Source organism: Mobula birostris, chromosome 9 (assembly GCF_030028105.1).
Source record: "Mobula birostris isolate sMobBir1 chromosome 9, sMobBir1.hap1, whole genome shotgun sequence".
NCBI lineage: Eukaryota > Metazoa > Chordata > Chondrichthyes > Myliobatiformes > Myliobatidae > Mobula > Mobula birostris.
Genome location: NC_092378.1, coordinates 31,602,569 through 31,616,511, shown reverse-complemented (window position 1 = coordinate 31,616,511; position 13,943 = coordinate 31,602,569). Strand labels below are relative to the sequence as shown.

The 13,943-nt window shown below is 41.2% G+C and overlaps 1 protein-coding gene across 2 annotated transcripts in view; it reads left to right on the top strand.

Moving 5' to 3' along the window:
* The window catches only part of ttc38 (tetratricopeptide repeat domain 38), a 54,209-nt gene extending 41,618 nt beyond the window's left edge, over positions 1-12,591 (top strand). For both annotated transcript variants that reach the window (XM_072269396.1, XM_072269395.1), the window contains 5 exons: positions 766-847; positions 5,949-6,114; positions 7,839-7,998; positions 8,207-8,280; positions 12,199-12,591. In XM_072269396.1, the coding sequence (XP_072125497.1) occupies positions 766-847; positions 5,949-6,114; positions 7,839-7,998; positions 8,207-8,280; positions 12,199-12,292 (576 nt within the window). In that variant the 3' untranslated portion in view covers positions 12,293-12,591. The remainder of the gene's footprint in view (positions 1-765; positions 848-5,948; positions 6,115-7,838; positions 7,999-8,206; positions 8,281-12,198) is intronic.
* Positions 12,592-13,943: the final 1,352 nt, after the last annotated feature.

Here is a 13,943-nt window from a genome sequence, read left to right as displayed (position 1 = left end):
TCCAGCAGTTTGTTTTATTGCATCAGATTCAAGCACCTGCCGTCAGCATTAAGCACGTACAAAGATCAAGAAAAACAGAGGGAACTTCTCAGTACTTTACAAAAATAACAAAAGGGTGAAAGTGCCAGATAAATTTAATTCATCATTGTTTTCATTGATGAAGGACCAGTCCCCCTGAACAAAAAGTGCACACGGACTACTGAACTGCCCTTTGTTGCTGTTTATTTCAAGAACTCTCTTCAGAGACAATTGTTGCAACTATTATTTTCCATTTTGAATCCTACAGTGCCATTGTTGGTATTCATTTGCAATTTCCCAGGTTTTTATTGGATTGGGAGAATCAGCTGACAAATCCAAAAAATAGGACAGCAACCTGATTGAACTTTAACCTGTTTTTCTCTCCACTGATGCCATCTATTCTATTGAGCATTTGCAGCAGTTCTGTTTGATTCCAGCAAAATGATCAAAAAGTTAGGGGTGGATTCAACTTCTTGAAAACTAATTTAGTAGTAAGGTACTTCACCCTTATATATTTTATCACAAGAATGAAAATTTAATGAAATTATAGCTGCTTAAATACATTCACTAAGATTTCTTATTTCTTTAATCAGTTTCAGGAGAATGATTTCTGCAGGTGAGGTTTAGTCACAGCCGCCATTGGTGTCACTGATGCCTCCACATGATTGTGTTTTCTTTCCTTAGATTCTGTTATTTCTTTCTTCAGTTTTCTTTGTGTAGACCACTTTCTGTGATGCTTTGATGTAGATTTCCAAAAGCTGTTTCACGTCTGGATCAATGCTGGACATAGTGGATGCATGCTCTATGTTGTTTCGCCTCCAAATGGAAGGTAAGTTCTTATTCTTGTCAGCCACACAAAAAGTGTATTCATGTGTTCTAATCTGTACGTCCATTCAGTATTCTGATCTTATCTGCAGGGCTATCTACCACCCCCAAACTAATTCCAAATGTTTTGTTACCCTGTATCATGTACAGTGGCATGCAAAAGTTTGGGCACCCAGGTCAAAATTTCTGTTACTGTGAATAGTTAAGTGAGTAGAAGATGAACTGATCTCCAAAAGTCATAAAGTTAAAGATGAAACATTCTTTTCAACATTTTAAGCAAGATTAGTGTATTAGTTTTGTTTTGTACAAGCTTAGAGTGAAAAAAGGAAAGGAGCATCATGCAAAAGTTTGGGCACCCCAAGAGACTTGAGCTCTCAGATAACTTTTACCAAGGTCTCAGACCTTAATTAGTTTGTTAGGGCTATGGCTTGTTCAGTCATCGTTAAGAAAGGCCAGGTGATACAAATTTTAAAGCTTTATAAATACCCTGACTCCTCAAACCTTGTCCCAACAATCAGCAGCCATGGGCTCCTCTAAGCAGCTGCCTAGCACTCTGAAAATTAAAATAAATGATGCCCACAAAGCAGGAGAAGGCTGTAAGAAGATAGCAAAACATTTCAGGCAGCCATTTCCTCAGTTCATAATGTAATTAAGAAATGACAGTTAACGAGAACGGTGGAGGTCAAGTTGAGGTCTGGAAGACCAAGGAAACTTTCGGAGAGAACTGCTCATAGGATTGCTAGAAAGGCAAATCAAAACCCCCGTTTGACGCAAAAGACCTTCAGGAAGACTTACCAGACTTTAGAGTGTTGGTGCACTGTTCTACTGTGCAACGACACCTGCACAAATATGACCTTCATGAAGAATCATCAGAAGAAAACCTTTCCTGCGTCCTCACCACAAAATTCAGCGTCAGAAGTTTGCAAAGGACCATCTAAACAAGCCTGATGCATTTTGGAAACATGTCCTGTGGTCTGATGAAGTTAAAATATAACTTTTTGGCCGCAATCAGCAAAGGCACATTTGGAGAAAAAAGGGTGCAGGATTTCATGAAAAGAACACCTCTCCAACTGTTAAACATGGGGGTGGATCGATCATGCTTTGGGCTTGTGTTGCAGCCAGTGGCACGGGGAACATTTCACTGGTAGAGGGAAGAATGAATTCAATTAAATACCAGCAAATTCTGGAAGCAAACATCACACCGCCTGTTTAAAAAAAAAACTGAAGATGAAAAGAGGATGGTTTCTACAACAGGATAATGATCCTAAACACACCTCAAAATCCACAACGGACTACCTCAAGAGGCGCAAGCTGAAGGTTTTGCCATGGCCGTCACAGTCCCCCGACCTAAACATCATCGAAAATCTGTGGATAGTCCTCAAAAGAGCAGTGCATGCAAGGCTGCCCAAGAATTTCACAGAACTAGAAGCCTTTTGCAAAGGAGAATGGGTGAAAATCCTCCCAAACAAGAATTGAAAGACTCTTAGCTGGCTACAGAAAGCGTTTACAAGCTGTGATACTTGCCAAAGGGGGTGTTACTAAGTACTGACCATGCAGGGTGCCCAAACTTTTGCTTCAGGCCCTTTTCCTTTTTTGTTATTTTGAAACTGTAAAAGATGGAAATAAAAAAGTAATCTTGCTTAAAATATTAAAGAAATGTCACCGTTAACTTTATGCCTTTTGGAAATCAGGTCATCTTTTACTCACTTAGCTATTCACAGTAACAGAAATTTTGACCGGGGTGCCCAAACTTTTGCACACCACTGTATATGGCGTGCACCCAGTTTCCACTTTGACTTACTATTTGCAGCTGTGTCTTTAGTCATCGAAATCCCACTTTTCATCTTTATTCCTTAAATCTCTGCATCTCCTTATTCTTCCTTTACCTTTGCAGATGAAACTATTCTTTCATAGGTGTAAGAGTACATCCTGTTGTCTCTCAAATCTGCTGCACCATTCACTGAGATTATTGCTGGCTCTGTTGTCTATTTTATCAGATTCCCATATTCTCTGAACGCACAGAGAAATGAGTGATTTCAGTATGGAGCGCACTGAGTGATTAAACAATCACATTTTTCTGAGCTCAAGAATTGCACAGTTTTACAACTTCCTGCTGAGAGGGATATCGCACTTCGATTCTAAATTGCTGACTCCTTGTCTTGAAAGCCAAGATGGTAGATGCTGGAAAACAGTGTAATGGTACTGGTGCTTCATGCATGCTGAGACCTGGGCGGTGGCAGGGAGTTCAGTAGTCTTACAGCCTTGAGGGAAGAAATGCTTTCTTGCTTTCTTGCTTTCCCATTTTAACAGTTCTTGTCCTGTTGTTACAGTACCTCCCACCTGATGGTAGGGTGATGTAGGTGGGGGGGGGGAGGGTCAAGGAGGTCATTGGACAGATGGGAGGGATCATTGTCCGTGCTAAGGGCACAGCGTGTACAGTGTTCCTGATAAATATCTCTGCTAGTTGGAAGAGAGACCTTGGTGATCCTCTCAGCTCTCCTTACAGCCCTTTGTAGGAAATTATTTCTCTATTTAGTGATACAGCTCGGAGCAGGCCCTTCTGGCCCTTCAAGTCACACTGCCCCAGAAACCCTGCAACCCCGATTAACCCTACGTGACTCTCGCTTCGGCTAGCAGCTTAATATAGAGGGTGATAGCACCTGGCCCAGCCAAATCCCATGTGGGTGGATGCTGCGCGATGTGTCTCCTGTTACAGATCAGTACCCTGAAATAACAAACAGTACACAATATGTGATTAAACGATTGAGCTTTATAATTCTTACTTTGACTATACAGTTGGTAAAGAAAACAAAATAAAATAAAAAGGGCCCATTCTCATGAAACAGTCTAATGTGCAAATGTTGGAGCTCACTGATAAGGCCATTCGTCCACCATCGACCTCCTCCGATCGTCACTGACCTTCGGACCCTCGCTTCAAGTCCATTCCGTCCGGCGGTGTACCAACTCTCTCCATTCACATCTTCTCTCCTCATCTCTCCCCAGCTAAAGACTGCGAAAGTCTCTCTTCCAGACTCACAGGAAAGAACAACATTTCCCTCATTGGATAGCCCCCGCATTCCAGACCCCATTATCTCTAGTCATAACCCAAACATTGCTGCTACAGAGAAACCATTACATGAGCAGTGAAACCTTACAGCGTGTTACACCTAACCTAATCACTGGACAGTTTACAGTGACTGGTTAACCTACCTGGTACGTCTTTGGACTGTGGGAGGAAACTGGAGTGCTGGAGAAAACCCACACATTCCACAGGCTCCTTACAGAGCGATGCCGGAATTGAGCTCAAGTTCCGGAACACCCTGAACTGACATGGCATTGCACTAACTGCTAGGCTGCCGTGGTGCCGAACTTGATCTGCCACAGCAGTTCCTGTACCAGGTGGTTACACAGCAGGTCAGAACACTCTTGGAGGTGCTCTGTTATTCTCTCTACAAGTGCTGCGAGTCCCGTTGAGTTATGCTGCTTGACCTGCAGAACATCACCAGCATTTTCTGCTTTGTAGTTCTTTAAACAGAAAGACTAGATCTAGTCTCTTCATAGATGAAACTACCTCTTAGCATCCACTTTGGCAATTCGTCTGAGAACCTTGCGTGTTTTAATGAGATTTCCTTAAGTTAGGCCACATCAACTAAATATCCCATCCTATGCCAATCCCAGACATCTCACCTCTCCCGGAAGTTCCGGGAGTCTCCCCCATATTGATAGTGGCTCCCTGATGCCCGCAAATTATATACAATATCCCGGAAATCGATTTTTTTCCAGAGGGAGAGGGAGAGCGAGCATCCTGATTGGTCTCTCTTCATGCTAAGTAGACCTATCAGTGTTCTCTGTGGGCGGGCTTTACAGTCGACCTCAAAAATAATGACAGTGTTGCTCGCTGCACTGTTTGCAACAGTGACTTTTCTATTGCCCATGGTGGATTAAAATGTAAAAGACATCTTGAGGTGAGTTTAACAGGTGTCATTCATTCATTAGCGTAGCTGACGTTATTTAAACTAGCTGGCTGGCTGCTAAGGAGCTTCTCTATTGATGTCCTACATGATGAAGACAAACTCCCTGTAGACTTGCTTAAATTTGTAATAGAATAAACATGATGATATAATATAAGTACATATTTTAATGTCATGTTTTCTACATATACCCAACTTGGTTTACAGATTAGACAAAATCAATAAACAAAGTATTACATACACCCTTGGAGGTCGACCAGGGGTGGGGGTATATGGGGTTGTGGGGGACGGGGGTGCTACCTCCCTGAAGTGAGTTTTTGCAGGGTGGGATGTCTGCAATCCTGCATCCCTGGCTTCATTCTGGAAAACCTGCTTTGAGCTCCCTTTATTCTTCCTCAGACAATGTAACCAAAACTGCACAGACAACTCCAGATGATGTCTCTCAAGGGCCTTGTGCAGCTGTAATAAGACATCCTTGCTTTTGCATTCGGAGCCCATTTCAGTGGTGGCCAGCACATCATTTGCCTTCCTAATTACATTCTGAGATGGAACACTTCCTTCAGTAACTGATGTACAAGGATATCCAGGTCTCATTGCACCATCCTCTTTTCCAGTCTCTTGCCATTCATATAATAATTAGTCTTTACGTTTTAAGAAATAAAAGGATAACCTCATGTTTGTTCATTGTAATACTAATTTGCCCTTCCCCCACCCTTCGCTTGCACAACCTTGTAACATGGAATGATACTTTACATTCCTTCATCCAAGTCATTGATATACATTGCCCTAGCACTGATTATTTCTCACTACCTGACACTCAGAAAAAGGTCAATTTATCCTCAGGAGCCTGGAGTGATCAGTGTGATGTCCAGGAGAAACTTGCAATCAGTCAGGAAAAGAAATGTAAATAGTGGCAGAGGGTCAAATTTAAAATTAGGAAATATTTAATATTAGGAATATTTGATACGAGAACAAATGGTTAGAGTTGGGGACTACAGAAAGTGGACACACCACTGTATTTGTTCTTTCCATTGTCCACATGCAACAATACTAACAGTCACATAATTAAGCACTTACTGAGAGTCAAGAAACCAGTCTAGTTCTTTATTTTATTGACTATGCACTCTTCCACAGGTATTTCTGTTGGCCATCGTTGGAAAGAACTTGTCAAAGTTACCAAGAATCACAGCAAGGATCACATTCTCATCTTCAATGATGCCCATATCCTCATGTCCCTTCTTGGAGCTAAAGACAATGAGACAGCAGCTCAAGTCATCTCATCATTGCAAGAACTCTCCCAGTAAGCATTCTTTGAGCATCTAATGGATTAAGAGAATGTTTGCCTATTTGTCTACAGGAAGACAAGATGGCAAACTTGTCTACAGGTTATCTTGTCTACAGTAAAATACACAGGCATATTAAAAGATAGAAAGGGGAAATACAGAAAACAACAACTTAAAAATAACATTATTGCAATTTTCTACCCTCTCAAGCTATTGCAGTCTAAAGAGATGTGAGTTTAACTTCTTTTTAAAAATATTTTTTTGGATGTCCTTATTGCATCTTCCTGAGACTTGGAGGAGGAACTGCACAAGGATGTTGCCTTTCCTGGGATAAAATTGAACACCATGACACAGATTGCTTACATTGGAATGCTCAGGAACTAGAATGGTTTTGGCAGTTTCAATGTGGATATGGTGCTAACACAATGCATGATTCAGATAACATTCTAGACTGGCACCACCCAACTGTCACTCAATGATCATCTCTGACAATTGTGTAGGACTTCCTATACTAATACCATGATCACCAAAACCAGTCAGAGCTATGGCATTTTATAGTGATTCGCCTCAAAGCCTTTCAGGCGTCTGCAAGGTACAAGTCAGGAATGTGAAAGAATGCTTTGCACTTGAGTGTGCAGCTCCAGCCACTGACACTGACGAAGACAATAGACAATAGGTGCAGGAGTAGGCCATTCAGCCTTTCGAGCCAGCACCCACCATTCACTGTGATCATGACTGATCATCCACAATCAGTACCCTTTTCCTGCCTTCTCCCCATATCCCTTCACTCCGCTATCTTTAAGAGCTCTATCTAACTCTTTTTTGAAAGAATCCAGAGAATTGGACTCCACTGCCTTCTGAGGCAGAGCGTTCCACAGAACCACAACCCTCTGTGTGAAAAAGTGTTTCCTCAACTCAGTTCTAAATTGTCTACCCCTTATTCTTAAACTGTGGCCTCTAGTTCTGGACTTCCCCAACATTGGGAACATGTTTCCTGCCTCTAGCATGTCCAATCCCTTAATAATCTTATATGTTTCAATCAGATCCCCTCTCATCCTTCTAAGTTCCAGTGTATACAACCCCGGTCGCTCCAATCTTTCAACATATGACAGTCCCGCCATTCCGGGAATTAACCTCGTGAACCTACGCTGCACTCCCTCAATAGCTAGAATGTCCTTCCTCAAACTTGAAGCTTCGAACCATCCAGGGTATACAGTCTAACTTCACACATTCATTCCCTCTGTCAACAGTGTACTGCCATGTGTAACATCTACAAAAAGCATTAAAGTTACTCATATAAAAACTTAGAACTTCCCAAACCTGTGACCTCAGCACTAAAGGCAGCTGATGTGCGGGAACATCATCAGGTTTCTCTCTGATGCTTACAGTCTGTCTAACTTAAAGCTCACTAGGTGTGAACTCTGTAACTCTCTGCCCAACAACCCAGATGGATTATCTTAAGTAGAAAACTGCTGCTGCTGCTGTAGTTCAATAACATGGGTCATTACCAACTTCCTCAGGGGAATAAGCAATGGGCAACAGTGATGAGCAGAGATGTCCAGATCACAAAACATAAATGAAGTTCTTACAAAGATTAAACATCTGCTTACATCTATTTCTGAAAAGGCATAACTTCATATTAAGAAGGAAATTAATTTCAATTGCCATCTCTCATGAGGCCGTAACTGAGTAGAACAAAGTTCAGAAGTAGAAAACTGATAGTTTTATTTTTAATTTTCAGAAGTCCCGGTGAAATCTGTCAGTACCAGCTTTGTCAAGATTTGGGACTTCCTCTCTGTCAAGCAATAATGGAATTTTCAAACGGAAATTACAGTCACACTGTAGATCTGTTAAACCCAGTTCGTTACCAAATCCAGAAGATTGGTGGTAGTAACGCACAGGTACTTCAGGATAATTGTCACAATGAAATCCAACTCTGATGATAATGCTAGATCGATATGTCACTGGGCATGCTTGAGATTAGTCTTCTCAAATAAGACCAACGCGTCTATGGGAATAGGGCATTATGCTCCTCAAGTCTGTTCCAACTCTTGGCAAGATAACATATGTTCTGGAGCCATTCCTTTAAAATTATCTTCTTTCTTGCAGAGAGATCTCTTTAATCTGTTGCTGATCAATGCCGGTTTAAAATCGGACAACAAATTTCACAAGAAGCTAGCTCGGTATGTGCCACCATACATTATATTTTCAGAATCAGGTGTAATATCACTGGCATATCTTGTTTTGTGGCAGCAGTATGGTTAATACATAATAGTAAAATATGATATATTGTAATAAATATTTTTGGGGAGGAAGAAATTAAATAAGTGGTGCAAAAAGAGAGGAACAAATAGTAAGGTTGTGTTCATGGGCTGATTGTCCATTCAGAAATTTGATGGCAGAGGGGAAGAAACTGTTCCTGAAACATTGAGCGTGTGTCTTCAGGCTCCTGTACCACCTTCTCGATGGTAGCAATGAGAAGAGGTCACGTCCTGTGTGATGGGGGTCTCTACTGATGATTGCTGTCTTTTTGAGCTATTGTCTTTTGACGGTGTCCTTGATGCTGAGGAGGTTAGTGCCCATGATGGAGCTGGTTGAGCTTACAATTTTCTGCAGCTTTTTCCAAATCTGTGCAGTGGCCCCGCCATACCAGATGGTGATGCAGCCAGTTAGAATGCTCTCCATGTTGTATTTGTAGAAATAGTGAGTTTCATTGGTGAAATACCGTGCCTCTTCAAAATCCTTATGAAATATAGCTGCTGTCATACCTTTTTTGTAATTGCATCAATACGTTGGGCCCAGGATAGATTTTCAGTGATGTTGACATCCAGGCACTTGAAACTGCTCACCCTTTCCACTGCTCCTCCATCAATGAAGACTGGAGTGTATTCCCTCGATTTCCCCATCCTGAAGACCATAATCAATTTGTTGGGCTTACCGACATACAGTGCAAGGTTGTTGTTGCGACACCACTCAACCAGCTGATCTGTCTTGCTTCTGTACGCCTCATTACCATCTGGAGTTCTGCCAGCTGTAAATTTGTGTCATTGACAAATTTACAGCTGGTGCTTGAGCTATGCCTAGCCAAGACCAGAAGACATAGGAGCAAAATTAGGCCATTCAGCCCATTCAGTCTGCTCTGCCAATCCATCACGACTGATCCCGAATGCCAGTCAGCCCATACACCTGCCTTCTTGCCATATCCTTCGATGCCCTGACCAATCAGGAAACATCAACTTTTGCCTTAAAAATACCCATGGACTTGGCCTTCACTGCAGTCTGTGGCAGAGTGTTCCACAGATTCATTGCTCTCTGGCTTAAAAAAAATTCCTCACCTCTGTTCTAAAGGTTGCCCCTCAATTTTGAGGCTATGCCCTCTAGTTCTGGATACCCCCACCAGAGGAAGCAACCTCTCCACATCAATTCTTTTCAACATTCGGTAGGTTTCAGTGAGATCCCCCCGCATTCTTCTAATTTCCAGTGAGTACAGGCCCAAAGCTGACAAATGCTGCTCATATATTAACCCTTTCATTCCCAGAATCATCCTCGTGAACCTCCTCTGGACTCTCTCCAATGATAACACACCCTTTCTGAGATATGGGGCCTAAAACTGTTGACAGTACTCCAAGTGCGGCCTGACTAGTTTCTTATAAAGTCTCAGCATTACCTCCTTGTTTTTATATTCTATTCCCTTTGAAATAAATGGCAACATTGCATTTGCCTTCTTTACCACAGACTCAACCTGTAAATTAACCTTCTGCACAAGGACTCCTAAGTCCCTTGGCATCTCTGATGTTTGAACCTTCTCCCCATTTAGATAAGTCCGCACTATTGTTCCTTTTACCAAAATGCATTATTGACAGGTAGGAGGAAAGGATGAAATTACCAATCAGTTATCAAGGTGGACTGCAATGCAGCTAATTAGAATGAACAATTATTATTTCACATCAAGCAAGTTTATTATGACATCCACTATATTTTTATGTTTATATATGTTCTGTGATACAACGTTCCAGTAAGGTACTCCTTGTATCTGCAGTGCCTGCACTAGCAACAATATGAACCCAAAGCATTTTATCTGGTGAATTGGAAATAAAGTCCTGCAACTAGATGGCTATTGAATGAACCTAAGATCATGCAGCAACAGAGCAAAGGGGCACCTTACAACTCCTTTGGTAGAGCCATAAATCCACTGTAAGGATTTTAAATCTGTGATATTTTAATATCCATATTTTAGTCTCTTCAGGTTATTAGTTTGCCTAATTCCATTGAAGTTGTAACATTGAGTGAAAACTGCATCTTTACAATCAGATGGTAATCCTGCTGATACTCTAAAACTAGATGGAGAGGAATTTCAGTCAATCAGTGCATTCACACGCTCATCTCCCATACCTGAACAGATGAGGAATGCTAAAGGTTCTCAAATAACCCATAATCATGACTCTTTCAAGAAAGAAGTCGAGAATGATTGAGGTAACTATAGATGGGCCATCATGCTGTCTGCTCCAGAAAGGCTTCTCGTCAAGCTCTTCCGTAACCACCTCATCACAGTTGCCAGAATGTTGCTTCCTGAATCACAGTGTGGTGAACAGAATAATGTTAACTTTGTTCATATCCCTGAAATACAGGGAACAGGATTAACTGCTATTCATAAACAACAGGAATTCTGCAGATGCTGGAAATTCAAGCAACACACATCAAAGTTGCTGGTGAACGCAGCAGGCCAGGCAGCATCTATAGGAAGAGGTGCAGTCGACGTCGACTGCACCTCTTCCTACGGATGCTGCCTGGCCTGCTGCGTTCACCAGCAACTTTGATGTGTGTAACTGCTATTCATAGCTGTTTTGCTCTCATAAACATTTTAGGCTACGTCAGTTAAGAGGGACTGTGGAGCGGCCTTCTGAATTGGTTGTCTGCTGAAACCTGGCCCCATCTTACATCAGCTACAAAGTAGCATTCATAATCATGACTATCCTACATTGCTTTGAATGTTCTGGGAAGCAATATGGTATATGTTCAGTTAACTGAAGAATAGAACTCAGTACAATTGTTTTCAGAGAAGAAGCAATTGTCATGGTAATATTGGCCCTGCTGGTGAAATGACTATCCCTTGGTAGAGGCAAGGAAGGCATTGGTGAATTTTATCATCATTTTATGCATTTACCTAGAGGTGACTCTTGATATGGAAAGTGATTCATGTTTTTCATTTGTTACAAGGTACAAAGTTTGTAATACGGTGCAAAATGGGCTGGTTGGTAGAAGAACTCTGTCATAAAGCTTTTGATTGTAAGATCGTTCCTCTCATTTGTTTCTGTGAACGCAAGATCAAAGGCACAGAAATACGTCTCTATTTTAGTTATCTCTTTACAACTTGCAAATTGTGTTATTAACCAATGAGTCCATAAGAGAACCATTCTCACCAAAGAGTGCTGTAGATCAAAGTTGCATCATCTCCCCAACATTTTCTCAATCTTTCTTACTGAAGTATTTCTTATTATCTCCAACAAAGCTTCTGGGTGAGAAGAGCTTAATGTTAAAATTAACCTGCAGCTACATTACACAGTATGCAGATGATGCTTGTGTTTGCATATTCTTAGAGGCTGAACTCCAAGCTATTTTTAATTTGTAACCATTGACCTCTTGTGTTCCACTCCAGCTTGCCAATCTTGCACTTAGGACAAACTACTTTTCCAACTGAAACAATTTTTTTTTCTGGATCTGTTAATTCATACACACAAGCAGACTGTTGGAACAATGGATTTGCATTTAGTGGCTGTCAAAGAATAATAATATTAAAAGTCCGAATTATAGAAATTGTGTCTATCCTCAAAGCTATCTAATTTTCAAGAAAAGCAGATAAAACCCTTATGTCCCGAAATTATCCTAGGGAAAATAAGTAGCACTTGCTGTACACTTTTACTTTTTTAGTGATGATACTTTTCAGGAAAAAAAACGTTAACTTAATACATTTATGATTCCATTTGGTAATTTCAAAGATTTTACATTGATATTGTAGATACATAGAAATTGTATTATCACGATTGTCACTGGACTTTCTAACTGCTTTACTGTTAACATTTCAATTTTCCTTCTAACGACAGGTGTTTGCTGATGGAGCGAGATGCCCTGAGACCAAACTCTCAAATGACTGAAAGACTTATTCGCAAAGCTACAGCATTGCACTATGTAGAGTAAATCAGGATATGTGCAACAACATAGAAGAGGGTAGATTAGTTTGGCATAATTGAAATCTGTCAGCAATTACTGATTATTATTATGCAGAAGATGGGAGAAGGGAATGGTGGTATAGGGAAGGAAAAGGAAGACTATGAAGAGATAACAAGGGGGAATACAGGAATGGTGTAAATGGGGAGCTGGAAAGAGAAAAAAATATTGGGAAAGGAAGAAGCAAGTGGACAAAGATGCATGGATTGGGAAAGTGGGGTTGGGGAAGAAAAACGCAAACAACAGGAATTCTGCAGATGCCGGAAATTCAAGCAACACACATAAAAGTTGCTGGTGAACGCAGCAGGCCAGGCAGCTTCTCTAGGAAGAGATGCAGTCGACGTTTCAGGCCGAGACCCTTCGTCAGGACGAAGACCCTTCCTGACGAAGGGTCTTGGCTTGAAACGCCGACTGCACCTCTTCCTAGAGATGCTGCCTGGCCTGCTGTGTTCACCAGCAACTTTTATGTGTGTTGGGGAAGAAAACTCTGGTTAATACTTTGGAATGAAGAGTGGGAGACTAATTCTAAATTTTCTTACTACAGGGGTAGGGAATTCTATGGGACCAAATCAGAATGTAGTGACTGAGCAGGGCAGTAAACGTTGTCTAGCTGGGCTTTAATAAGACCTTTGACAAGTTCCAACATGGTAGGCTAGTCTGGAAAGCTAGATCACATGGGTTCTGGGGCAAGTAGCCAATTGGATACAAAATTCACTAGGTAAAAGGATACAGAAGGTGGTAGTGGAGGAGTGTTACTCAGATTGGAGGCCTTTGAACAGTGGTGTGCCACAGGGTTCAGTGCTAGTTCCACTGCTGTTTGTCATCTATATTTATGAGTTGGATTTCAATGTTAATATGACTAGTGGATTTTGGGGTGACATCAAAACTGATGGTGCAGTAGACAGTGAAGGTTATCTAAAGTTGTAACAAGATCTAGATAAACTGGGGAAGTGGGCCAAGGAATGGCAGATTGACTTATCTTGAGCTGTTGAAATTTGGGAAATTAAAGTAAGGCAGGGCTTGCACACTAAAGTTAAGGTGCTGGAGACTAATCGAGAACGGAGAATCCTAGGAGTATACTTGGACAGGGTACTGAAGAAAACATTTGGTATGCTTGCTTTCATCAGTCAGGTGTCCTGTAGCAGCATTGATTCCTCAAGAACCATACAAAAAAAACTCCAACATTTCCAGCCCTGACCATAGATCTTGTAACAGAGGCACAAAGCATACATTTCATTTCCCTTCACCATCTCCTAAGCTGTGAATATTGTAATTGAAAAAGGAATCATTGTTTCATTAGGGGAACGTGATTGTTATTGCATATTAAACATTGCATAAATATGAAGTTGGCAAAGAAATAGATATCCATTTGCTGCACTTAGTGGATTTTGCTTTTAGAAGACTACAAATTAGACTGAAAATTAGTTCTCAATATCAGCAATGTCCCTTTTGGAATGTTCAAGTATGCACCTACTGCTGAAGTAGAATTTTCCATTCTCACTTCAGATTGTCATTCCTCTCGGAGAAGTGTTTCCTAGATCAAATTTTCCAACCACTTTCATTCAGGGTATGAATTCAAAGTAAACTGGAGCTTCGAGGGATTTTGAGAGGCACCGAGGGG